This window comes from Podarcis erhardii, assembly GCF_964252035.2.
Source record: "Podarcis erhardii genome assembly, chromosome: 8".
Classification (NCBI taxonomy): Eukaryota; Metazoa; Chordata; class Lepidosauria; order Squamata; family Lacertidae; genus Podarcis; species Podarcis erhardii.
The window spans coordinates 42,002,093-42,027,075 of record NC_138499.1 but is presented as its reverse complement, the minus strand read 5'-3'; the positions used below and the strand labels follow the sequence as shown (position 1 = coordinate 42,027,075).

Sequence of the window (24,983 nt, the reverse complement as noted above, 5' to 3'; positions counted from 1 at the left end):
CAATTTTAAATGGAATGCTGCAAAATCAAAGTAATATGTATCAGTGAGATCTTGGTTTGAAAGAGCAGCCTGCTGCTACATTTCTTAATGTAAAGGAGAAACTGTAGCTTAATGTTACAGCAACTTTTTGCATGCTGAAGGTCCCATGTTCAAGGCTTTTCATATCCAAGTAGGGCTGCAGGAAAACTCAAGAACTACTCCACAAGTTGTTTCAATGCTTTCCTGTGTTTTAAAAGATGTGACCAATGTAATAGTGTTACAATCTCAAAAAACAAACACAAAAAAACACAAAAAGCAAACAAACTGTAACATGGATACATGTTTTCTCTAAAGTATGAATCAGTTTCCACACTGTCCGCTGCAATATTCATGAAGAGCTTGGGCAAGTGTCAAATCTATGGCAATGTTTATTGAAATCTGTGGAAAAGGGTTTTTCTGGCCAATGACTAATACAGTGGCGTAGCGTGGGTTGTCAGCACCCGGGGCAAGTCAAGTAATTTGCGCCCCCTAACCCTGGATTTGCGCCCCCTAACCCTATCCCTAACCCTAACCCCCAGATGTTGCGCCCGGTGCGGCCGGCCCCCCCTGCACCCCCCACGCTACGCCACTGCTAATATAACATGCGGAAATACATTGATGGGCTTCCACAAACAAATGCCTCCAAAGCAAGACCTTGTGCGTGTGACTTTACTACGCATTCACAAATTGCAGGACAGCATCAAAGTTAATGTCATGGCCAAAGGAATGTACACTTTGCTGTGGCAACACCCTAAAGATTTGTGTCTTTTCAATGCAACATTTATCATTTGCTGGGAAGACAAATGTCACAGAAGTCTCTTTTTAAGAAGAGGATTTCATATTAATGAGTATCATATTGCATCACCTGGCTAACAGATTTTATTTTTTATTTCCCAGTCTCAATCTCAAAAATAACAAAGGTGGTCTGTTGACACCTGTATTTCAGAGGCTGTGTCTGCTTCTGCAATTTATTTCAGCATAATCACGTTTCCCTTAGAGACATTATTCCATTTTGGTGGTGGTTATTTTAAATTATGTCAAAATTCATTTACACTTTGTTTTCAGGACTGTTCCCTGAGGCAAGGCAAGAGACCTTCAGCTCTTGAGCTGAATTTTTATATCCCTAGGTCAGGATTGGGGAACTTCCAGATCCTGGGCTAGCCTTGGCCTACCAAGCTTCACCATTTGGCCCATGAGGCCATTCTGAGCAAGCCACAACCACCTACCCTGTACCTGAGGTCATACAAGTAAGGACAGGGCTTGACTGAAAGGGTGGGGTTTTCTCAAAGTTGCTCTGTGCAGCTCCCAAAGCACCCAGCAAACAGCTGACTGTTAGGAGCCTTTGAGGCGCTGCACAAAGCAGGAACCCAGCACTAAACAGGATTGCTCCCCTTTCACATTAGCTGATACAAAGGGAGAGTATTCTTGCTGAGTTTGAGCATACCAGAGAGCCCTCTCGCAAAAGCCTTTGGGAGTCACACCTCCCTGTTTAAGATTGCAGTGAGGTTGGATTCAAAAGGGAATCCTAAAGGCTTCCCCCTTTCTCTTTTAAACCTGATCTCACTTTGATGAGAGCAAAAGGGATTTTAGACATCACCTTTAGCCTGTGATGCAGATCCCAATAAGGACCTGGCTCACAGAGCTGTAAAGCTTCCTCAGCTATACTGTAGCCCGGGCATCCCCAAACTTGGCCCTCCAGCTGTTTTGGGACTACAGCTCCCATCATCCCTAGCTAACAGGACCAGTGTTCAGGGATGATGGGAGTTGTAGTCCCAAAACAGCTGGAGGGCCGAGTTTGGGGGTGCCTGCTGTAGACTTGTTTTCTCTCTGCCAGGCTTAGGCAGGGCAACAGCAGCAATCCTGCTGCGGAACACAGTTTGGATCTTGTGTAAATTTACTCTGGCTTACCTTACACCAGCTTCCTTTATGCCAGTTTCTTGTGCATAGGATTGCTTCTCTAATAATTATTAAATTATCAGGGGAATGGGTTTCCCCCAGCCACTCTGGGCAACTTCCAACAAAAGATTTAAAATACGTTAATATGACAGTTCTAAAAGAAGGTTTAAATGACAGCACATTTATGCTATGCAGGTTTAACTTTTGTTGTGTTATGTTGGTCACAATAAATGTATGTAAAACACATTTTAGATCATATCACATTTTCTTAATGCTAAGAACCTCAAAGAAGAGAATAAAGTTCAAATATATGAATTTTTATTTTCAGTTGTTAAGGGGGTGGGGAAGAGTATATGTTTTTGTCACTAATGTAACATCTTCAACCAGTGTAACTTTTCTTGTCCTAAGGCCAAGCTCATCTGATTTTGTATATCAATGTGAGTGGAAAAAGTAGACACTGCCTTTTTTTCTTTGGGGGGGGGGAGGTTCAGAAAATATCCTTCAAAGAGACAGATTGTAAAGAAAAGTCTTTTAAATAAAAAAATGTAGAATTCTGAAGAGAAAATGAAAAAATGAGGGAAGTAATGTGAAATATTATATACATAGAATGATAGAAAGGGGGAACTAGGAGGCTGTTTCATAAGCTGTTATTGCCTTCCCCATTTTGGAGATGGGAAGTGAAGTACAACTGGCTCCTCCTGTACTGTTGAACTTAAAAAGACCCTAGAACATTTAGAGGGGAATTTAAACATCAGTGTTAACAGCATAATATTGGGAAGGCAAACAGGCTGAATTACAAAATCTTACTCACTTCATATGCTTTCATGTGTCAAAAATGTCACTTCAAGTCTACTTAGAACTTGGCAAGTACTTACTACTGATTAAAAGTGATTTAGAAAGAAATGTGAGAAGCTAAACAAACTTTTGATTTGGCACAGGTAGCATGTTGAAATACCAGATTAACTCAAAACGTTGTGTGCAATACGGAAAACTAAGTAGGTGCAAACATAAACTTAAATCAGCAGATGTAAATTGGGAAAGGTTTATATTGGCTTTTCTGAGTGTGTACTAATGGAACAAATAAAATACATTTTCAAGTATAAATATTTGGCATGCACTGCAAGTATTTAATGTAGACAATAAAGCACTATGGGGACACTGTCAAAGCAAGTAATAGACAAGAACAGCGAACAAAGGGAGATACTTTTTTGCTGCTAATTTTTACTTAAAGCAGTGTTGGAAGTACAGTGGTACCTCGGTTTACGAACTTAATCTGTTCTGGAAGTCCATTCTTAAACTGAAACCATTCTTAAACCGAGGTGCGCTTTCCCTAATGAGGCCTCCCGCCACCAGTGCCCTTCCACCATTTGGATTCCATTCTTGGACAGAGGTAAAGTTCGCAACCCTCGACACTACTTCCAGTTTTGCGGAGTTCATAAACCAAATCGTTCATAAACAGGGCTGTTCTTAAACTGAGGTACCACTGTATTATGTGCCAAACCCTTCTCTCAATTCTGCATGTATATATATACTTGTTCATCCACACTGTAAAGGCTAAATTGAGCAAATCTAAATGTGTTTTTCCTCCCAAATATCCTATTGAGCACATTATGTTTGTTCAGAATGTGTAATTGCAGAGATATATGTTCTTGGCTGAAATCTGTTACTGTATTTTGTTTGTTTGTTAATGGAGATAGGAAGGAGATAGGATAAGAGGTGTATAAAGTTAAGCAAAAGAGCAGAAAGCTGTGAGGGAGGGGCCCATTGTCATATGACCCAAGCCCTGAGATCCATGTACATGTAGATCAGGCATGCACAGATTTGAACTCTTCACTGGAATGAATGTGGAGCTGCATGTGCTCATTGCAAGTGTGCAGGTGCAAGTTTTTAAAATAGAAACCTTCTGGTTTAAATTAATAAAGGGGAAGAGCCAAGCTACATGTTACACAGACATACCTTTAGCCTTCTTTTTGGCATGAACAGCCATCTCAGGAGAGGGCATTCAGGAGTTCCTTCAAAACTAAGCTTAGGGTGCCTAGGGTCAGAGCAGTTTAGAGTGGGGAAAGGGTTGTGCATCCCTTTAGTGTCTGGTTTTTTGCATTCCCAATTGCTCCCTTCTGAACTGTAATTTAGCCCTCATGTTGTTCAGATTTTCTCTTGTTTTAAACTTCTTTCATATTGTGCAGAACTTTGTGTGTGCCAAAGTATAGACCGCATATATTTGTTACATCTGTAATTTATTAAGTACCTTCATAAATAAGCTCTTTTAGGAGAAGCCTGTTAGCATGAGAGGCTCTTGGGCATAACTTGATTTTCTCTACTTTGAAATTATGGGAGGAAATGGGAATTGTGAGTGTTTCCCAATAGGGTTGCACACTCATTAAAAGCAGGTTCACAGTTTAGGGGTACAAAATGCTGTACATTACCTTTAAAACACTAAATGGCTTGTGACCCGCTCTTCCCAACTGAATCTGCCTATCCATTGTGATGGTGAGGGTGTGGCACCCATAACGCGGAACTCCCTGCTTTGGAAGCTTTATTTGGCTCCTTCTTTACCAGTGTTCTGCCAATGACTAAAAAAAAATTGCTTTCTGACAAGCTTTTGATTTATCAAATGCATACATCTATACTGTTATGACTTTCTGAATATATTGGACAAATTACTAGTACTGCTTGCCAAAGCAATACATTTTTGTGTTCCTATTAAGTGATGTGACATTTGGTTTGCTTCTCTTCTAATTATTGAATTATATATTTCTTTTATGCAGACAATTTCTTTAGAAATTTCAGAATATTCATCGGACAGTGAAAGTCTGGAAAAATGCCAAGCAGAAACTAAAGCTGCTGATTTAGAATTCCATAAAAAGCCCGAGTTCAATTTTGGAGCAGGGATTGAAACAGATACAGGAAGGTCAGCAAGTGACTGGTTAAAATCTGCTCAGATGCTTCTACAGACACCAGAGAAAAAGAGAGACAAGAACATGAAGACTCCAGAAGATTCTGCAAAGAAAAGAAAATTTCTGAGGTATATATGTTTTGGGTTTTTTTCATTGTAACATTCTGGTAATAATAACAAGAGTAGTTTCAACATGAGCAAAATCTAAGAGTTTTAACATTCAAAGGCTTTTTGAAAGGGTTGGCCATTTTAAATCATGAATCATGCCATTTTAAGTCACTGTAAGTCATGAGTTAATTCATTTTTAGCTCTCTAGTGATATATGCATACAGTTTTTCAAAGCATTCACACAGTCACTGCAGCAAATCATCTTATGATGAGTTTACTACAATAACCACCATCTTAACATTTCCTTCTACAGTGCTGATTCAAATATTTCTATCTTGCACAACTGTGTCATATCTGTTTTTCATATCGATAATTACTTATCTGAATTTTGAACACAATGTTTGTAGTTCATTTGAAAGTGCTAAGTTCCATTCACATTGTGCACCACAATTATATTGTTTGGAAGTGTGGGTGGGGCTGTTGTCATTGGGTAAGTTTGAAGTAAAATTAGCAATAATGCACCACACCATCACATTAATATTTTCATAGATGTGAGTCATATATATTTGAACAAATTACCGTAGATAAAGTTACTCACATTTTAGTAGTGCTGGTCTTAGCTTTTCTCCACATTGTAATATTTGTGATAGAAAACAAAACAAAACTTTCATATTGTTATCTTATCAAAGTTGTAGAAATACAGAATGTTCTAAAATACCACACAGTAAAACAAAGTCTTTTTCCTGTGAGATGAGCCATAACTTTGAAAGTAAAATGCATTCTACAGGAAAAGAGAGCACTGAAATTAAATGGGTTTTTAGTTGAATGGCACAAGTGCGTATCTGTTAATTGAATAAGTTAACATTCTACCAGTCTCATAGATGCCCTTCTTTTTCTTCCTATTCCAGTCAGTTCATTTTGTGAGCCCCTTCATAGCATATCTCTCAATGCTGTAAGCGACTCAGTGGTAGAACATTTGCTTTGCATGCAAAAGGCTCTAGGTTCAGTCCTTGGCATCTCCAGATGGGATGAGATAAATGCTTACCTGAAACCCTGGAGAGCCACAGCTAAATGGAGTAATGCTCAGAGTGTGTATTAGGCCACAGCCTATGCTTATGAGAGGGCAAAGTAAGAAATGGTTCTGCAAACCTCTTTTGAGATGAAATTAAGAGGTAGATAAATGTCAGAAACTTCACTGTGCTCTACACAACACATTGTGCAGATATAGCACCGTAGTTTGGTGATTGAGTGCATCTGGTATGTTCCGACTCTCTTCCCTCTCCCACCTATAGTTGGCATCAAACCAGGCTTCAAATCTGCTTTTAACTGTGGTTTCCAGCTTCGGTTGGTACTGTGGTTAGAATCATTTCTCTACCAACCATGGTTGCCTCCAAAACGGAAAGGGGGGTATAGAATGCTTGTACGAAAGGTGAGGAGGGACAAGTGCTTGATAACATGATGCAGCATTGCCTCTGTAGCAGGCCTACATGACATCAAATGCAAACTGCTCTGAACCCAAAAGTTCCATCTTATTTTAAGCTTCAAACAAATGATTCATATTCCAGCTTTAGTTGACCAAGCTTCTATGCGGTAGACTACTCCAAAATGTTAATAGACTGAATGTGAAAATAAATGACTCCTCCACTTCATGAGTTGCATTCAGTTTTGTTTTTCAATACACAATTAAAGATGTGCAAACAGACATAACAGTTGAAGCACTTCAGCTATTTACCATACGTTTTATCTATACCTGTTTCCATTTTCTGTATCTATATTTGTCCTTAGTCCATTTGTTCAATCCCTATCCCCTCTGCATTTACTGTTTCAGTTTCCCCAGTAAGAGCAATTCTCGCTGTTATTGCTAATGGAACAGGAGGTGTTTGTGCATACACATCCATGCACAAGTGGGCACATACACTGACTTTAGAAGAGCCAGACATACTCTTCAGGAAGTGGTATATTGAAAAATTGCATGTTTCTCATAAGAAGAGCCCTGCTTGTTCAGACCAAATGCCTGTTTAGTTCAGCATTCTATTCCTATGAGAAGCCCCTGAGTAGGACATGCTCACAGTAGCACTCTCTCTTCTTATGTGAAAGAATTAACAGGCTGAGCTCATCTGTTACTCTCATTGTTGCTGTGATTGTCTCATTTTTTTATTGCTGTTGTGATCAGATTTGTCTTCAATGGAAACTAAGAAGACTGTCAAAGGTTTGAATGCAAGACTGAATATCGGGTCATTTGAGCCTGCATGCTGTCCTTGCATTCATGGGCAGTGAGCTTTTTTGATGCAATTAATTTTAAGAGTTTTGCCATTGTACACAAAAAGAAAAGGGCTAGGTAGCAGAGAGACAATGGCATTTATGCAGTATTTGCATATTTTCTTCTTTTTTCAATTCTCTCAATTTACTTTTTGTCCGGCAAATAATTGGTTAAGAGGTCCCAAGTGATTATAAAATACTCTGGACTCCTTGAGCTTTTTATTACTACCAAAGTACAAATCAATCATTTACCTTTATTTGCTTCTCAATTCTTGTGACTTTAGCTGTTTTCTTGAAAGCACAATTGGTAAAATTAGGATATTGGCTTTTAAAAATTACAGGATTCACATTCCAAATAAATTACCAAGTAGCTCAGTTCAGCTGGAACTCTATAGGTACTCTTTTGTTATTATATTGTGATTTTGTATACCGCTTAGAGAGTTTTTAAAGTAATAAGCAGTTTAGAAATACTAAAAAATATATAACACTGGGTCCTAGGAGATTGGGCCTTGTTATGTTCTCCATCCTACCTTCACAACAAATTTAACCTCACAAAGAGGGGGATCCTAAGAGAGCTCACCTGAGTAGTTAAAGATAATTCACTGCATAATTTAGCCTGCATAATTCACTGCATAATGACCTGACAGTCATTAGCAAAAAGGTAACTTCAGATAAAATGATATTTGTTTTTAACATAGGCTGTTTTTGATCTGAATTGTAGATAGGTTGCTACAATATTACCTTCAGTTTATTTGCTTTGCTTGCCACTTCCCCTTGTGAACACTGAACTGTTTCTGCCATGGACAATTTTCAGACCACTGAAAGTACATACTTGACCCAGCTTATGATATGAATCATGAGGTCAAGTATGTGTGAGAAGTATTTTGGGATGCGTTCCTTGCCAGTGGTCACACATCTTCCAGTAATCTGCTCTAGGCTAATGGTCAAAAGTGCACTCAGTTGTGGCTGAAATTACACTCTTCAGCAGAAGAGCCGCTTTGACCCAAGGAGTGCTCTTGTGCCCCTTTCAGAATTGCTCTGGTTTTTATTCCTGGAAAAACTGTGTATGAAAACAACTTATACTAAATGTAGATTATATAATATGCTGATGTGCTTTACAAGTGTTGATTTATAGCACCCCTTTGGCTCTAAATGAGGCATCATGTCTGTTCCTTGGTACTTTGGGGAACAAAGGTAAAATATTGGTATAACTGAATAATTCTTCATTCTCCGTAGGGGCGGGCTTGCAGAGAGACTGAACAGACTCCAGAACCGAAAGAGGGCCGCCATTAGCTTTTGGAAGCATCAGTGTATTTCTGATGATCACATTGGTAAGAAACATTTGATTACTATGAAAACTACTTGGGGCAGAGTCTACTGCTTTTGCTTTTGTTTTCAATGAAGACACATCCTTATATTAGTGATGTGAAGTTGGACAGCCTGTATTATTAATACAGTTGTACTTCTAAAATATATGCTGCCTATGTTTTTGAGCAGTTCTCTGTGCACCACTCCCAGGCTGTACCCCGTACTTGCTAATACTACTTAGGATCTTCACTGCAAACAGGAAGAAGTTTGTAACAGCAATAGGGTGTCCTGATTGCAGTTGTGCTACAAAAACCTATTTGATATTTTCATAGTTCTTACCTCAAACTAAAGATTTCACTATGTGACTGTGATACTATTAAGGCATTGATCAATTAATGCTAAAAGTCATTTAACACTAATGAGACACAAAACAACTATATTGTCTTAGAAGTAGACAACCTGTTCTGTATTGTGGCTATATCAGAAAAATACACGAGAAGGCTGAGGACTGTTGCTACTTAGTGGCAGGTTTTGTTGGCACCTGTCTGTCTTGAGAGACAGTGGAATAGTGCACCTTTGGGAATGAAATCAAACTGTGCCCATCATTTAATTCTGTTGTTCTTAATGAAGTACATTGTGAAAAGAAATACTTAAAAGGCAGGGCCTCATTTTTTATTTTAAGCTTAGCAGCCATTCCATTAGACCAGGGGTCGGCAAAGTTTTTGTGGCTTGGGCTGGTTCACGATCGCGCAGACGCCGCAGTGGGCCGGAGTGCGCGCGCATGCACACATGCGCAAACACAATTTCCGGCACTCCTTCCAGCACGGAGGAGGCGTGTGCAGCTTCCCATTGGCTGCAGGAGCCAATGGGAAGCCGGCCAGCGTTGCGGAAGACAGTCCCCGCTCTGTTCCGCGCCGGTTTAGTGTGGCGCACAGGAGCCAACCCGAGGGGGCAGTGGGGGTCCATGGGCCGGTTGAACGACCCCCATAGGCCGCTTGTGGCCCATAGGCCTTAGGTTGCTGACCCCTGCATTAGGCTGTAAGAGAGGAGAGATGCAGGGCTACCATCAGCAAGAAGCCAGGCTCCTCTCTCTATGAACTGCTACCTGATGGCAGCTTTTACATCTGACTGCAGCAGAGGACGGAACAGATGGAGTGAGGGCCACTCCATCAACATAGTCAAGAGATCAGCAACTTCTGACACCTCCTCTCCTTAAGCTTTTCCATCGCATCTGGTCTTTAGAAGAACTTGCAATTAAGAACTTGTTCCTGAGTCTGCTTGTTTCCTTCTCCCCCCTAATACGTTTTTCTTTATAAGGGCAGGAACTATCTTTTTAAGGGTAAGCTAAAGGGCAGGAACTATCTGTGTTTAGTGATTTACAGACCAGCCTAGGAGCCATTTTTGGCTTGAAGAGCAGAGTAATTTTTATTTTTTAACAAATATATATATATGGAGCTGTAGCAAATTTGACAGCTGAAGAGGCTAACCACTTTGAAAAGTGAACTTTGATTTGGTTCTTCAAGCATGGTAGCTGTTGCAGTAAAAGCCTTTTCTAAGTTTGACTGCACATTTCATTGCTTGCGCATGCATTTAGCTTCTTTTTATTGTGGGGTTTAACATATGTTAAAAGAAAGCTGTATTAGATAGCTGACCAATATATATCCACAGTGGCTGATAAGAGAAGTGGAATGTAGAAAAAAGTAGTGTCCTGCTGTGATACATTAAAGCAAATTATTATAAAAGCATCTTTACTGGAAATCTAGCAGCAATTCATCTGCTGTCTTGCTGCCATTTGAGGTTTTATTTGTTTTGTTTCCCTATTAATATTTCTTAAAATACAGCGGCTCACAGGATTTTTTGGGATATCTGTACTTTTCTTGCTTCTGTGTTGTTGCTCAAGGCAAACATGCAAGAGACAGATGAGCTCAGAGATCAATGAGATGAGATTGGATCATCTTAACTTTTGGAGTCTTGTTAAATCCCTTTAGAAACTCTATAACATACAGTCACATAGACCATAAGGTCAGTGATGAAAGAGAAGCGACTACTTTTCTGATGTAGGTAAATCCTAGGTTCTGGCTTTATTTTCGTCCCAGAATGAGTTATCTAGTATAGGATTTATATATTTCCCCTTGAAGTACAAATAGGAGCTGGGAGAGTGTCATGGGGGCGGGGAGCATAAAGAAAGTGTGTAACCCTGCTTCCACCAGTGCTTCAGCTTCAACTGTAGTTGGGAGCCCATGCAACTCAATTAAACTTAAACAAAAACCTACTGGAGGTCCAACCATGCTTTTCCAGATGTCACATGTAGTTGCTTCCACAAATACGTTTGGTTAACAGACCTGTTTGCAGAGGAAGGAGACTGATATTGATGGGGTTCAGACCTCAATGTTAATTAGTTTGTTGCCTTGAGTTTCTTAGTATGCTGCTGTATCTGAACTATCAGCTGGTGGCAATGCCTACAAACACTTCCCACCCCCACCCCTCTTTACTTTATTCTTTCCCTCACATCTGGATATAGCAACCATCTAGTTGCTACTAGTCTTCAATGATTTGATTCTTGAAATGTCTGTGGGCAAAGCCTTGAGCATGATTGGAAGATTCAGCTGTCCCATACCTGACATCATGTGTAGGGCATATAGAGATGCAGCTGGACCACCTGTGTGATTCAGTTTCTCATGGGGAACCTGATCACACAGCTGCTGTAAGTCCTACTGAAATGAACTTTGCAAGCCCTGTGCTCAGAGCTTGAGTTGAGATGAGCACATGGCTTCCAAATTGCTTCAGGAAGGCCTTTGACAGGTGGGTTGTCCTACCCACCCATCAAAGTTAACCTGTGGGGTGGGGACAGATAGGAATCTGGACTTCTGGGCCAAAATTCTTCCACACTTCCAAGTTATCCCTTCTTTCTCATTCCCATTAATCACTAGCCATTGAGATTTAAGTTCAAAAGGCTTTTAGGCTGCATACGTCTTGCTGAAATATACCAATGGAGGTGCTAAGGCACATTCCTAGAGCCAAACTAGATGTTACACGCAAATATATGTAACAGAGTCCTAATTTATTTATATTAATAAGCAACCTGGGGGAGGAAGGGGCACTTAACCCTTAACTTTCTGGGGGTTTCCATGTTTATAATTTCGCTAGCTACTTGCCTGTCTGTAAGTTGCAGTTGGGGATGTTGGGAAGCTAGAAAACAGCCAATAGTTAAAGGATTAAAATCTTCCATCTTCCCCACTCATTCAGCACTTGCCTGTTTAAGCTTTTGAGCCTCCTGAGATTGTTTTTCTTCACAGGGAAATTTAAAGTTGAGTCTTCATTGTGCTCCTAGTTCCAACTTTAAATTGTGCATATTCATTGTTTGAAACTAATAAGGTGACTAGGCAATCTCCCTGCATCATGGCTATTCCTCCTGCTGTAAAGATTCTGTCCCACTCATCTATGGTTCAACGATACAGTATCAGTCCACATTGGGCTGGCACTCTTAGCAGTAACGTTTGTGTGAACAGTTTTTTGTGGCATTTTTCATCCTCCTAAGTGTTTCAGCTTTACTTCTTTGGCACTGTATTTGATGGTTTTCTTGTTGACAATTGTAATGAATGCTAGAAATTGTTGTTTTAGACCCACAGGGGAATGGCAAGTGGCCAATGTTCTCTTTGTGTCCTCCTATCACCTCATATTTTATGGTGTTGGAAACAAAGCACAGAAATAAAAGCTTCTATTTTTCTTTTTAACATAGGAGTTCTTAGGAAAAGCAGAGAGAAGAAAGTAAGAGCATGTCAGTTAAAAAAAGAAGTTTGACTACGTTTTAGTTCCAAGCAGGATTAAGTGTTCATTGTTGTTCGCCTACATATTCCTATCCAAAGTGTTGCTTGGGTAAAAGTAAACATTTTCAAATATAAGATTTTATGATTAGGCATAAAGTAGCACTTGCAGGAGTTTGTACAGTGTGTGTAAAGTTAACAACTCCCCTCTCTTTGGCTTGAGTCATTGGTTTTTATGTTCAAAAGCTTCCCTTGCCAGATGCCTTCTGGCTGAGTTGGGTACACCTGTGCTCAAGTATGTGGAACTGTCTTCAACAGAAAACAAGAACAATGGAAGAATGACGTTACGTAATTGACGTGCTTTGCAGACTTAACAGAATTATACTTGTGGAAACAACCCATCCTAAGTGTTCAGTATGGAAAAGTTCCCCAAAGAAACCCTTCTAGATCTTTGAAAATCTGCAGGGAAGCAGACTTGACAGCTTGGAAAGGCAACAACTTTCAAAAGGAGTATGGCTTTAAATAGCACTGTGGGCTTCTTTTAACAACAGTCAACATTATGATCATGCATTGGGGACAGTCAGACCAGTTGACTTCTAGTCTGTGCCAGTTTTGCAAATGTTTATTCGTAAGTCGGTTTCAATATGAAAATTTAAACACATAAGTATTTTTTTATTACAAAATCTGTATTTAAATACAGATTTAATCTCAATTGTACATTTAAATATGTGGTTTATTTTAATGTTCATATTTCTAAACTAGTTTTATCCTAAAATACACATGTTACTGATGTTAACTATTTTTTTGAAATGAATCCTATATCACAAAAATTCAAAGAAGGGCTTGCGAAGTTCATTTCAGTAGGACTTCACTTAACTAGTTCACTTAAAAATGCAGACCAAACAAAATTCTTCTCCATCCCTAACTTGCATGTCTTGCCCACTGCATAATATTTTAAAGCACATTTATTGTGAATGTTTATTAACAGTTGTTATCCTATGAAGTAAGAATGACTAAGAAAATGTAACTTCTCTGGTTGTGAACGTCTTACCTGGTTAGGGATTAGAACAGAGTCTCCCATTTTCAGTGGCACTACACTATCCATTGCATGATTTTGTCCCCCATGTTGATATTCCATGTATTGGTGTGTTTGTGTAATCAGTATAAACACAGTATTTAGAGCCCTGTTTGTACATCCAGTTGTCACACCATAATTCTTCTTTTGTTTGAGGTTTAGAGTTTAGAGCCAAGAGGTTAGAATTTTGAATCATTGGCTGTGGATTTCATATTATAGGTGGCATGTGTAAACATTTGTGTTTGTTAATATGTCTGACTCAAGGTTAATTAGATGGATTAGAAACAAAGGATTTATGCAATAGATCTGGAGGAGATAAACTCCAATTGTTTAAAAGGCAGATATGTTTTCATGATTGAAAAAAATCCACTTCAATTTCCACATAATTGACAGTGTGTTGACAACTTGAACAGGTAAACTAGTACGACTCCAGTTTCAAACCAAAAGGTTTTGCGTAGACGTGTATTCATATGGTTACGGAACTCAGATCTGTAGTATGCAAAAGAGTTTACATAATATTGCTTGCATAGCTCTGGTTACTCAGACTCCAGGCACCATACAGAAGAAATGTTTGCTGTTTTCTTTTTATGTACGTAGAGAAAGTGGGGATTAAAGAGATCAAGTCACTTGCACAAGAGCAGGCAGCAAACTAATGGCACAGCCAAACCTAAAACTCCACCTTCATGAGTCCAAGGTGCAGGCCTGTAATGACCCAGTCTTAACGTGTGGAAGGCTCAAGGTGTCTTTAGAGGGCAAGGTAGACTGACCCTCCAAAGTGCCTGCCAAGCCTGGAAGCCAAGAAGTTGTCACTACCATATCATCAGATTGAGTCATTGCAGACTGAAGAACAGTTCAGATCCTCTACAGATATCAGTTGATTTTTAAAATATCTAGCTACTGCAACAGGGATACCCAACATTGCCTCAAACCAGCCCTGGATCTTTCTCTCTGTCCTGATCTCCAGGCACAGCAAGCCAACCGAATCCAGATCTCACTCATGTGGCAGTGTCACAAGGACCAGTATTAATCTCCTCAACGGGGCCAAAGCACTTCTCTGGTTACAAACTTTAGCTGCACATTAAGTATAATTGTGTGGGTGAGAGAAGAAAATTGGGGTCATCACTTGCCAGTGGGTGGAGCACAGTCATGTAACAGAACTTGTAGTACTATAAGTTCAGCAAGTATGAAACAGCAATTTCTTATGAAATATTCTCTGTTTTTATTCGCTTCCAAATCTTAGTTGCGATTTATGCACTGCATCCTGCACTTAGCTGTTTGTTGCCAAATCCTTGGTAGATAGATAGATAGATAGATATATTTGACAGTTGCTTAATCTGTGGACCTGATTTTTTTATGCCTCTACCATTTCATTAGTGTGTTAACAATAACAGCTTCTCATAGGAAACAGTCTAGAAATACAGGACCTCACTGCTGCAGTAATTTGGCAATAGTGTTCCCCACCCCAGGTCAAAAATAGAAACAAAGACAAATGTTCACTTCCTGCATTAGGAGGGAAGAAATGAACTTTCCAGTGCTATCACCATATTAGAGATAGATGACAGGAATCTGAAAGAAATTGTGTGAATAGTGTGATGAGGGGGAAGGTCCAAGACTAAGAGAGGGTGTGGACAATGCTGTATGGTACTCTAGTTTTGCTATTATATTACATCTTATAGATAGCAAAGTAACTTAAGACAGCCCTGTAAAGTGCTGGTTATGACCTATAAAGCCCTAAATGGCTCAGCTCCATCTGAAAGACCGTATTCCTTCATACAAGCCTACCTGGGTTTTGAAATCTTCAGGAAAGGTCCTTCTCTGGGAGCCAGTGTGGTGTAGTGGTTAAGAGCGGTAGTCTCCTAATCTGGGGAACCGGGTTCGCGTCTCCGCTCCTCCACATGCAGCTGCTGGGTGACCTTGGGCCAGTCACACTTCTGTGAAGTCTCTCAGCCCCACTCACCTCACAGAGTGTTTGTTGTGGGGGAGGAAGGGAAAGGAGAATGTTAGCCGCTTTGAGACTCCTTAAAGGGAGTGAAAGGCGGGATATCAAATCCAAACTCTTCTTCTTCTTCTTCTTCTTCTCTTGGTCCTGCCACCCTCACAGGCACGATTGGTGGGGACACAGGAAAGGGCCTTCTCAGTGGCTGCTCCCAGAGCTACCTCCCTAGAGACACTAGACTGGCTCCATCCTTTTTGTCCTTCCACCAGCAGGTGAAGACCTTGTTCCAACAGACTTTGGGGAATTGAATGCTTTTAATAAAAGAGCTGTTGCCATGCTATTTTTATTGTAATTATTTCTATATTTTAAAAGGCTATTATATCCATATAAAGTTTTAATTCTATTAATTAAGAAGACATCTGAAGGCAGCCCTGTTTAGGGAAGCTTTTAATGTTTGATGTATTACTGTATTTTAATACTTGGTTGGAAGCCACCCAGAGTGGCTGGGGAAGCCCAGCCAGATGGGTGGGGTATTATTATTATTATTAATAATAAGGGTATTATTATTGTTGTTGTTGTTGTTGTTGTTAATGTCCCCCCTAATTATTTTCTCTATATTTTAGTGATTCTTGTTTCTTCTGTCTGGGGAAAAGGCAAGGTATAAATAAATGTATTATAATAATATTCCCATAATGCAGATTAAGGAGAGAAGCTAAGAGAGTCTGACTTATGGCAACCCTAGGAGCATAGGAAGCTACTTTATAGTGGGTCAGAGTCTGTCTAACCCAGTAAAGTCTGCTTTGACGACCAGTGGCTTTCTATGGTCTTCGGGTCTTTCTCATCAGCTGCTGGAGATGCAAGAGGTTGAACCTGTCCATCTGTATTCACAGCTTGTGTCCTATCTCTGTGCTATGATCCCTTGCCATGTGGTGTTCTTGTACCACTTCAACACTCTAAAATGGAAATTGTGATTAAAATAAATTGAGTGTCACTGCAAGGCAGACTTGGGGGGAATTGTGGCTTTTCAGATAGTACAGGACTCCAACTCCCATCAGCTCTATCCATCAAAGCCACTGTTCAGGGGATGATGGAAGTTGTAGTCCAGAAGCATCTGGAGAAACTCAAGTTTTTGACCCCTGTTCTATATTCCCCATTCCCAAATTCTTGTGCCCTGGACATAAATTTGTGTATGCTAATATCTATAGATATTCAGATGCCAGGTGGCTGGAGTCTAACTGGTACTGTATTTTGCCTTGTGCCCAACTACTCTATAAGCAAAGTAGTAAAATAATAAGTTTTGTGTTTTTAAAAAAAAGAAGCAGAGGGGTGGGGGAAAGAGAAACTTGAGGACCTTTGTCGACTTCTAACAATGCTCATGCACTCAACTGATGAGAAAAGGTGTAATTTTCAATTGCTTGAATTAGTAACATATCTTTACATATGTATTTGAAACGCCTTGCTGAAAGCTTTAAGGTGGTTCAAACTTTAAGGTGGTATGATTAGGAAGGCCTTCAGTCCCAAGTACCTTTGTGCAGGGCATAGAACTAGAGTTGCAGTAGTCGGTCTAACTTTGATCATTCAAAGTTTGCTATCTAACCCATTGTAAATCAAACCAGGACTCAGATAGCATATCTGTATTCAGGAAGTGAATGATGTATGTACTGGTACAATTAAGACGTCACAAATTGTATCACTATATTCCAGTTTCTCTTTGATATCTACCCACTTACTCAGTGTGCTAGAACAAGAGTCATGTGATTTCTTCTTTAAACAAGGATCAGCATCTGAGGCACAAGGAGATCCAGCAGCCTGTGTACCTCTTAGTGCGGTTTGGGTAACTTGTGGCCCTCCAGATGACATTGGACTTTGACTCACATTAGTCCTAGTTATCATGGCCAATAGCCGGGGATGATAGGAGTTGTTAGTCCTACAACATCTGGAAGGTCACAGGTTCCCTACTCCTGTCTTAATATAATGAATTACTGAAAAAAAGACCTTGAACTTTGTGTGCATTTAAAGCAAGAATAACTGGCAGTGTTTTTTGATTGAGTTAAGTTTGCTGACTTCAGCCTGAGTTCAGGAACATGTTGGAAAATGCTTAGTTGTTTAAGTTTGGTTCAGGGGCATTACTGGGGGGAAATTATATTCTTGCTTTCTTGGGGAAATATTTTGGCCCCTTAGTATAATTTATTTTATGAGTCTGAACTTTCTAAGAAAGCATAGCAGTCTTATTTTAAAACAATTTGAAATTGTCAAAGCAAATAGTATCTGCTTTTTTCTGAACGTATTTTTGAGATGTTACACTTTGACTAAAGGGCTGTACATTGGAGTTGGTATCTCTAAATTACTGTACCGAGTGGACTTTAAAAAGTTGCATCTAATAATTCCACTGTCCTGTAGTCAGGAGCGGATCTGCCATGAAACTAATGAAGCTTAAGCTTCAGGGTCCCCAGAAAAGAATTTAGTCCACATTGTTTAAGAATTTTGGGTCTAGTGGATCTAATTTGATTTGCACGACTCAATTTTTTTATTATTTTTGTGTGTTTATATATTTTAACATTCCCAAAGGTTGAGAGCCAGTAGCACAGATGTAAAGGTGTGGTGATCTGGAACAACTCCATTGAAGAAGCTAACAGTGGCTACTTAGACCTTGTTTCTGGTTGTGAAAGGACCCCCATAACAGTTCAAGCTTCATTCAAAAATGAAGACCTACATTCAAAAATGTAGGTCTGCGACACTCTGCAGTAGTACATTTCTGGTTTTCTGATTATCTGTAGATTCTCTCTCCACCACCACCCTGCCACCCTAATTTTCATGGAGTGCCTAATTTTCATGAAGTGATATCCTTTCTTTCTCTACTTCAGTACTGTATTTGAAAACAAATGAGAGCAAAAAGACCATAAAAGTAATACAAGCTTGTCATATGAATGTCATGTAAGACCTAATTGAAATGGCAGCTGCATGCACTACACTTAAGTATTACTGGAACATAACTCCTTTGATGTGGTGCTTTAAACCCCTTCTTGGCTGTACTTTCTAGCTGCTCAGAAACCCTGGTACGTTATACTTAAGCATCTTTTCTGATACTTAAATATTTCAAGTGTCAAGTGTTTTTTCTCTAGCTACGCAGCTTTTAATCTATGTCCAAATTCATAGATTTGCTGCACACTGAAGCTATTGCCTGTTGTTGTTTGCACATTTAAGCAACAAATTTGTAGCTCACTATTAACATATACATTGCTAAAATGTATATTCCCAGATCCGCTGAAAGAGGCGGTCATCAAACTGCTTCTTAAAAAACCATCTTTAGACCCGGCCAGTATGGCCAACTATCGCCCAGTCTCAAATCTTCCATTCTTGGGCAAGATGATTGAGCGCGTGGTTGCTGAACAACTCCAGGCACGCCTGGAGGATGCGGACCATTTGGATCCCTTCCAATCGGGATTCAGGCCTCATCATGGGACTGAAACTGCCTTGGTCGCGCTGGTTGATGATCTCTGGCGAGCTAGGGACAAAGGTGAGAGTTGTTTCCTGGTTCTGCTGGATCTCTCAGCGGCCTTTGATACAATCGACCATAACATCCTTCTGGACCGTCTAGAGGGGCTGGGAGCTGGGGGCACTGTTATACAGTGGTTTCGCTCCTTCCTCCTGGGCCGTGTTCAGAAAGTGGTGGTGGGGGATGAGTGTTCAGACCCCTGGGTCCTCACTTGTGGGGTGCCTCAGGGTTCCGTCCTCTCCCCCATGCTTTTTAACATCTATATGAAGCCGCTGGGAGAGATCATCAGGGGGTTTGGACTGGGTGTCCATCAATATGCAGATGATACCCAGCTCTACCTCTCTTTCAAATCAGAACCAGTGAAGGCGGTGAAGGTCCTGTGTGAGTGCCTGGAGGCGGTTGGAGGATGGATGGCGGCTAATGGATTGAGGTTGAATCCTGACAAGACAGAAGTACTGTTTTTGGGGGACAGGGGGCGGGCTGGTGTGGAGGACTCCCTGGTCCTGAATGGGGTAACTGTGCCCCTGAAGGACCAGGTGCGCAGCCTGGGAGTCATTTTGGACTCACAGTTGTCCATGGAGGCGCAGGTCAATTCTGTATCCAGGGCAGCTGTCTACCAACTCCACCTGGTACGCAGGCTGAGACCCTACCTGCCCGCGGACTGTCTCGCCAGAGGGGTGCATGCTCTAGTTATCTCCCGCTTGGACTACTGCAATGCGCTCTACGTGGGGCTACCTTTGAAGGTGACTCGGAAACTACAACTAATCCAGAATGCAGCAGCTAGACTGGTGACTGGGGGCAGCCGCCGAGACCACATAACACCGGTCTTGAAAGACCTACATTGGCTCCCAGTACGTTTCCGAGCACAATTCAAAGTGCTGGTGTTGACCTTTAAAGCCCTAAACGGCCTCGGCCCAGTATACCTGAAGGAGCGTCTCCACCCCCATCGTTCTGCCCGGATGCTGAGGTCCAGCGCCGAGGGCCTTCTGGCAGTTCCCTCATTACGAGAAGCAAAGCTACAGGGAACCAGGCAGAGGGCCTTCTCGGTAGTGGCACCCGCCTTGTGGAATGCCCTCCCATCAGATGTCAAAGCGATAAATAACTACCTGACATTCAGAAGACATCTTAAGGCAGCCCTGTTCAGGGAAGTTTTTAATCTGTGATATTTTAGTGTATTTCTGGTTTTTATGGAAGCCGCCCAGAGTGGCTGGGGAAACCCAGCCAGATGGGCGGGGTACAAATAATAAATTATTATTATTATTATTATTATTAAAATTTATGTGGCATGTCCTTACTCATTTTAAGCAATACTTTTTTTAGGCAAATCTTTATTCTGTTTTGTAAACCTCTGGGGTGACTGAGGATAACTTAAGTTCCCCAAAACCTTTAGGTAACCCACTTTTTGTCAAGTGCAGTATTATTTGCTGTTTGCCTACAGAGCAATATCTTTCAGATAGGAGCATAGGAAGCTTCCCTATAGGAGACCAGACTATTAGCCTATGTAACCCAAGCATCTCTGGTAGAGATCCTTCTGGCCATCTGCTACCTGACCATGTGCTACCAGTGAGCTATGGTTCATATGGACTCAGATATAATTTCAGTTTGCCTTGTGTATTTATTTAATGTTGCACAGTACTGAAATATTAGTTAAAGTTGTCTTGGTAAATATTAATAGATTGTTTTTACAGATACAGTTAAATAAGATGGAATGCTTTTTATGTATTGAATACCTATACCAGAGGTGGGGAAGTTATGGACCTCCATTTGAAGTACTCCAACTCCCATCAGCTCCAGCCAGCAGAGCCAATGGTCAGGGATAGTGGGAGTTGTAACATCTATCCTACACAACCATGAAAAAAGTACAACTAAGCTCATTATCTAAAGACCTACTTGCACACATAGGTGTCTGTAGAAGAAGTAGGGCTGTGTCCTCGTGTGTGTATTCTCTATCCCATGGAGTACTTATCTTAGCTGCTTTATTGCTTAATTTCCAGGTGTTAAATCTGGCGTACTAGCTGTGAAGATCGAAGAAATGCACGAAGAATGCACTCTCTGCGTAACTGTCTGCCATCAGTTGGGACAAATTTGTGCTGGCAGTTCTTCCATTGAAAAAATTGCCGTCGTTGAGCCTAGGCTTAAAGTTCTTTTTGCAAAAGAAACAGCAGCTCACCTCAAGCTAGCTCTGCAGGATGTCTTATATATCCATCCTCCTTGGTAAGAATTTTTATTTTTAATTATTTATTAAAATATTCACAATCTGTTCTTGGCATGCTCGTGTATCTCCATAAATGTATTTATTTCACCTTATTGGGCCAGGCTGCATTTCAAGGTGTATGTAATGATATAACTGTGAAAAATATTTTAAATTCAGATGTGTGAAGCATAATGAAATGAGACACTGTAATGGTCTTTCAAGTGATGAACAAGAAGTTTTGGTTCTTTCCTAACGGACATCAATCCTTTACCTGTCTGATAGAGAATGCATTGTACCTTACTGAGTTTTCCAGCTACTATTGTGGAGGGAGAGCACCAAGCAAGAACAAATCAAATAAATGCTGCTATACTTCTGGAAGTTGTATATCTTTAGTTTCTCTATTTATCACATTGATAAACACAAGCTTCCTGGATCAATCATTCATCAGTCAGACCAGGACCAACAAGGGATATTGTTCCTGCAGAACCCTTTGATAGAATGTATGCATTAAAAAAATTATAGATATTCAAGCAGACAATGTGGACCAAACCCCCCCCCCCAAACAAATGCCTACCATCAAAAAGAGAGTTAGTTGTCTTTTAAATTCTTCCTTTGAAGTTTTTGCAAAAGCAGAAAGAGTAGAGCTCTGATAAGGAAAAGAAGCTCAGCCACCCCACAATAAAATTTAACAAAATTCAAAGTCACTGACTGCAAGAACACTGCTGGAAGAAAGATTTAATTATACAATCTGTTGATGATTACTCCTTCAAAGACTTTAGAGTTGGAGATTATAAGCTAGAGAGAGAGAGAGAGAGAGAGAGAGAGAGAGAGAGAGAGAGAGAGAGATATGTAGCAACCTTGGCTAGCTTGTAGCCAATATAATAACTCCCAATACAGTATATTTTGAGATTCTGCAGCCTACATCTTAAAACAATCAGTTTCTTAAAGAAAGGCATTGTCATCGGCTAGTGTCTTAAACAACTTAAACTTTTCTTATTCTTCTATATTATTGTACTAAGTGTTTGATAATAAAATCTTCATAAATGTAATGCTTTTAATGTGGACTTAGGCTCTTCAGAAGATGCTAATTTGTATCTTTATTTTTTTTAATGGATAACTTTTGTTTGTCATTTTTTGAGCTTTTCTCACACACTTTCAGTGTGGATTTCGAATGCCAGTGGTGTTACTGTGGCTTGACTTGGTGTTTTTTTGTTTGTTTTTTGGCATTATGATATCTTGTGCCATGTGGAGCTGCAGAATTGATGTGGCAAGATGGGGGAGGAGTGTCAAGGTACACATAATACAATGTGAAACTTTAGGAATAGTGGAGTGTGGGATGATGGTGCTAAGTGAGTAAATTAATCTGCCTTAAACAATGGTTCTGCAGTCATGTGCATCCAGTGCACATAAGAAATGTGGAATAATGTAAATCTTACAGATCTGAAGTATCCATCAGTGTACTTCCAATTTAAGACCTAGCTTCAACCTAAATAGAACAAAATGTCAGCCACAATCACCTAATACACTGAGCCTTCAAAAGCAAGAGAGGCCATATTGATCTGTTGGCTCATTATTATGACAATGCATCAATATCTGTTTTGGCAATACTTATCCTCTGTGGGTGTTAAACATTTAAGAGAATGGGTGTGATTAAGAAGTAAAGTGGTTATGTAATCTGCTCACAGCAAAATAGGTAAGTTCAGAGGTGAATGCACCAGCAAACAAATATTTGCTAATACTTCATGTTTGCTTTTTTAGTATATGGCAGGATCATACAATTAGTAAATATATTTGAAATATAGTAGTAGCAACTTCAATATATATACTTTTGCCCATTATTTATATGCAAAATTATTATACTTTTAAAAATCTAATTGTTGTCAAAGGATAAGTTTGTAAAAGTCAACTTTTGCCTTGAAGGGAGGAATATTTATTTTATTTTCTGATCCTCTGACAAAGGTGTGAACTGAGTCATGCATTGTGAACATACCTGTTCTAAAATGAGTCGTCATGTCTAAGATTTTTATAAAAAAATGGGGGGGGGGAGAGATTGAAAATATTCTAGTGATCCATAAAGAAGAATATTCTAGACTTGGAAATCTCTAATTCATATGAAAGAGGAAATTCCAAAGATACTACAGTGACAGAAATTGCTATTGGGCTTTTGTCTACTGACGTCAATAAGGGATAGCAGACAGTTTTGTTAAAGTCAGTAAAAATGTATAGTAGGAATTAACTCTGGGCTAGATGCAGAACTTTAAATAATATATGACTCTTTTTAAGAGTATTCCCATGTGTGTTTAATCCCATTATAAATTCCACATTTTGTTTAAAGATGAAGTGGTAAAACTGAAATCTGGCCCTGTTAGAAGATAATAATTTTGCTTTTGACAGTTTTGGATAGAAAGCACACTAAAATATTTTCAAATGGCTTAGCCAAGTTAATGGCCCCCTGCCAGCAATGAATGACCTGTCTGCTACCTGAAACAGTTATTCATTTGGGGGGGGGGGTCATGTCTAATTTTCAGTCTTAATGTAACTACTAAAAACAAATCTTATCACAATAAGATTTTAAGGATTAATCGACAGTGTTGCAGAGATAGGTGCGAATTTTTAGTAACAAGAATACAAAGCTAAAAATGAATGAACTGCAGCTAAAATATTATATTCATTTTTCACATGGTCTAGTCCTTCCCCTGTCCCTCCCCTAATATTCTTAAGAGGGTCTCTTCTCCAGTCTTCAGAGAGTAGCTGGAAGTGGGAAGGCAGAAAAAGGTCCTCCTTTCCTTCCACTCTGCAGTTTTAATTGCACCTAGACATTCCATTATTGAGCCCACAACCTAGGAAACAGACGAAGGTTAGAGCAGTCTTCAAGAGGTAGACCGTGTCAGACTTGGCAGTGGGCCCTCCTGAAGCCCTGGGGCAATACTCTCCTGTAACACCAGGTCTGATGGGATGTTGCAACAGGGAAAAGATATTGTTCAGGTGTATCCTTAGAATGAGTGAACTGATGGCTTTGGTCAGGTTCAGGTGCCAGCTGATCAGCATGTTTTGTGTTACAAAAGAATACTCGCCCACAAAAGTCTGATTTCCAGTGTCCTTGATGTATTTTGCCTTTTCTTAAATCAAACTTGTATTACTTTGAAATATTTGCCTTAAGCATCTTTCTGCAGTTCAGTTTCTTTCTTCCCCCTAACACTCTGCAATCCATTCTGTATAGTGATTGGTGATTGGAAGGACTTTGTTTGATCAGGGTTTGACTGAACGTTCTTTTGCTTTATTTCAGTTCCATGATTCTCAGTTCTATTCCATTTTTATTACTTTTTCTGGCGGGCCCGATTTAGAAGGTGATTGGGCTGGATCCGGCCCCTGGGCCTTAGTTTGCCTACCCATGGAGTATTCTATCCCACTCCAGAGTGTCCAAGATAGAGAGTTCAGTATGGGACTGTGCAAATGAAGGGACAGCATTAGTTCTAATTTGATTCTATAGAATAGAGTAAGCTGGCTGCAGATTGGAATGCAAATGGTTTGGGGAACTGCCTCTTCCCCCAGACAATGGGGTCTTCATGGACAAGTGGAAAAGGTAGCCCTCAGTGTTTATCCCAGGTGTACCCTTTTACATTTTCTTTGTAAAATGCTGTCATTCACTCTTCTGAGGGAAAGTGAAATGCTGTACTAGGTGACAGCTTTATTTTAGGGGTAAAACCTGTCTACCACACATGAGGCTGATTGAATCAGATTTCATTGACGGTCCAGTGGGAATACATGCACACTGCCTAAGGAATCACTTCAGAGTAGCATTTTCCTTCCATGCACATCCCAACTGGCATAATATCAGGCACTTTGCTTGTATCCAGGATGAATGTCATGTGGATGGTCTCTCTTTTTTGGTCAGGTATGAAAGATAGGTAGTTTAAGGAAGGGGAGCCCATTTGAAGTGCATGGTATTCCAAGCACAGCATGGTTCCAACACAAGGTCTGATTGCTGTTAATCCTGGAAATGTCATATTTCTGAGCCATTCATACCTTAAGG

At 40.1% G+C, this 24,983-nt stretch overlaps 1 protein-coding gene across 5 annotated transcripts in view; it reads left to right on the top strand.

Annotated features, from left to right (window-relative positions):
- Positions 1-24,983, top strand: part of SPIDR (scaffold protein involved in DNA repair) — a 180,425-nt gene that overhangs the window by 65,438 nt on the left and 90,004 nt on the right. For all 5 annotated transcript variants that reach the window (XR_014159397.1, XM_081873661.1, XM_081873660.1 and 2 more), the window contains 3 exons: positions 4,683-4,939; positions 8,414-8,508; positions 20,751-20,970. Coding sequence is in view for 4 of the 5 variants with exons in the window: in XM_081873661.1 (XP_081729787.1) it covers positions 4,683-4,939; positions 8,414-8,508; positions 20,751-20,970 (572 nt within the window). In the remaining variant the exon portion in view is untranslated. The remainder of the gene's footprint in view (positions 1-4,682; positions 4,940-8,413; positions 8,509-20,750; positions 20,971-24,983) is intronic.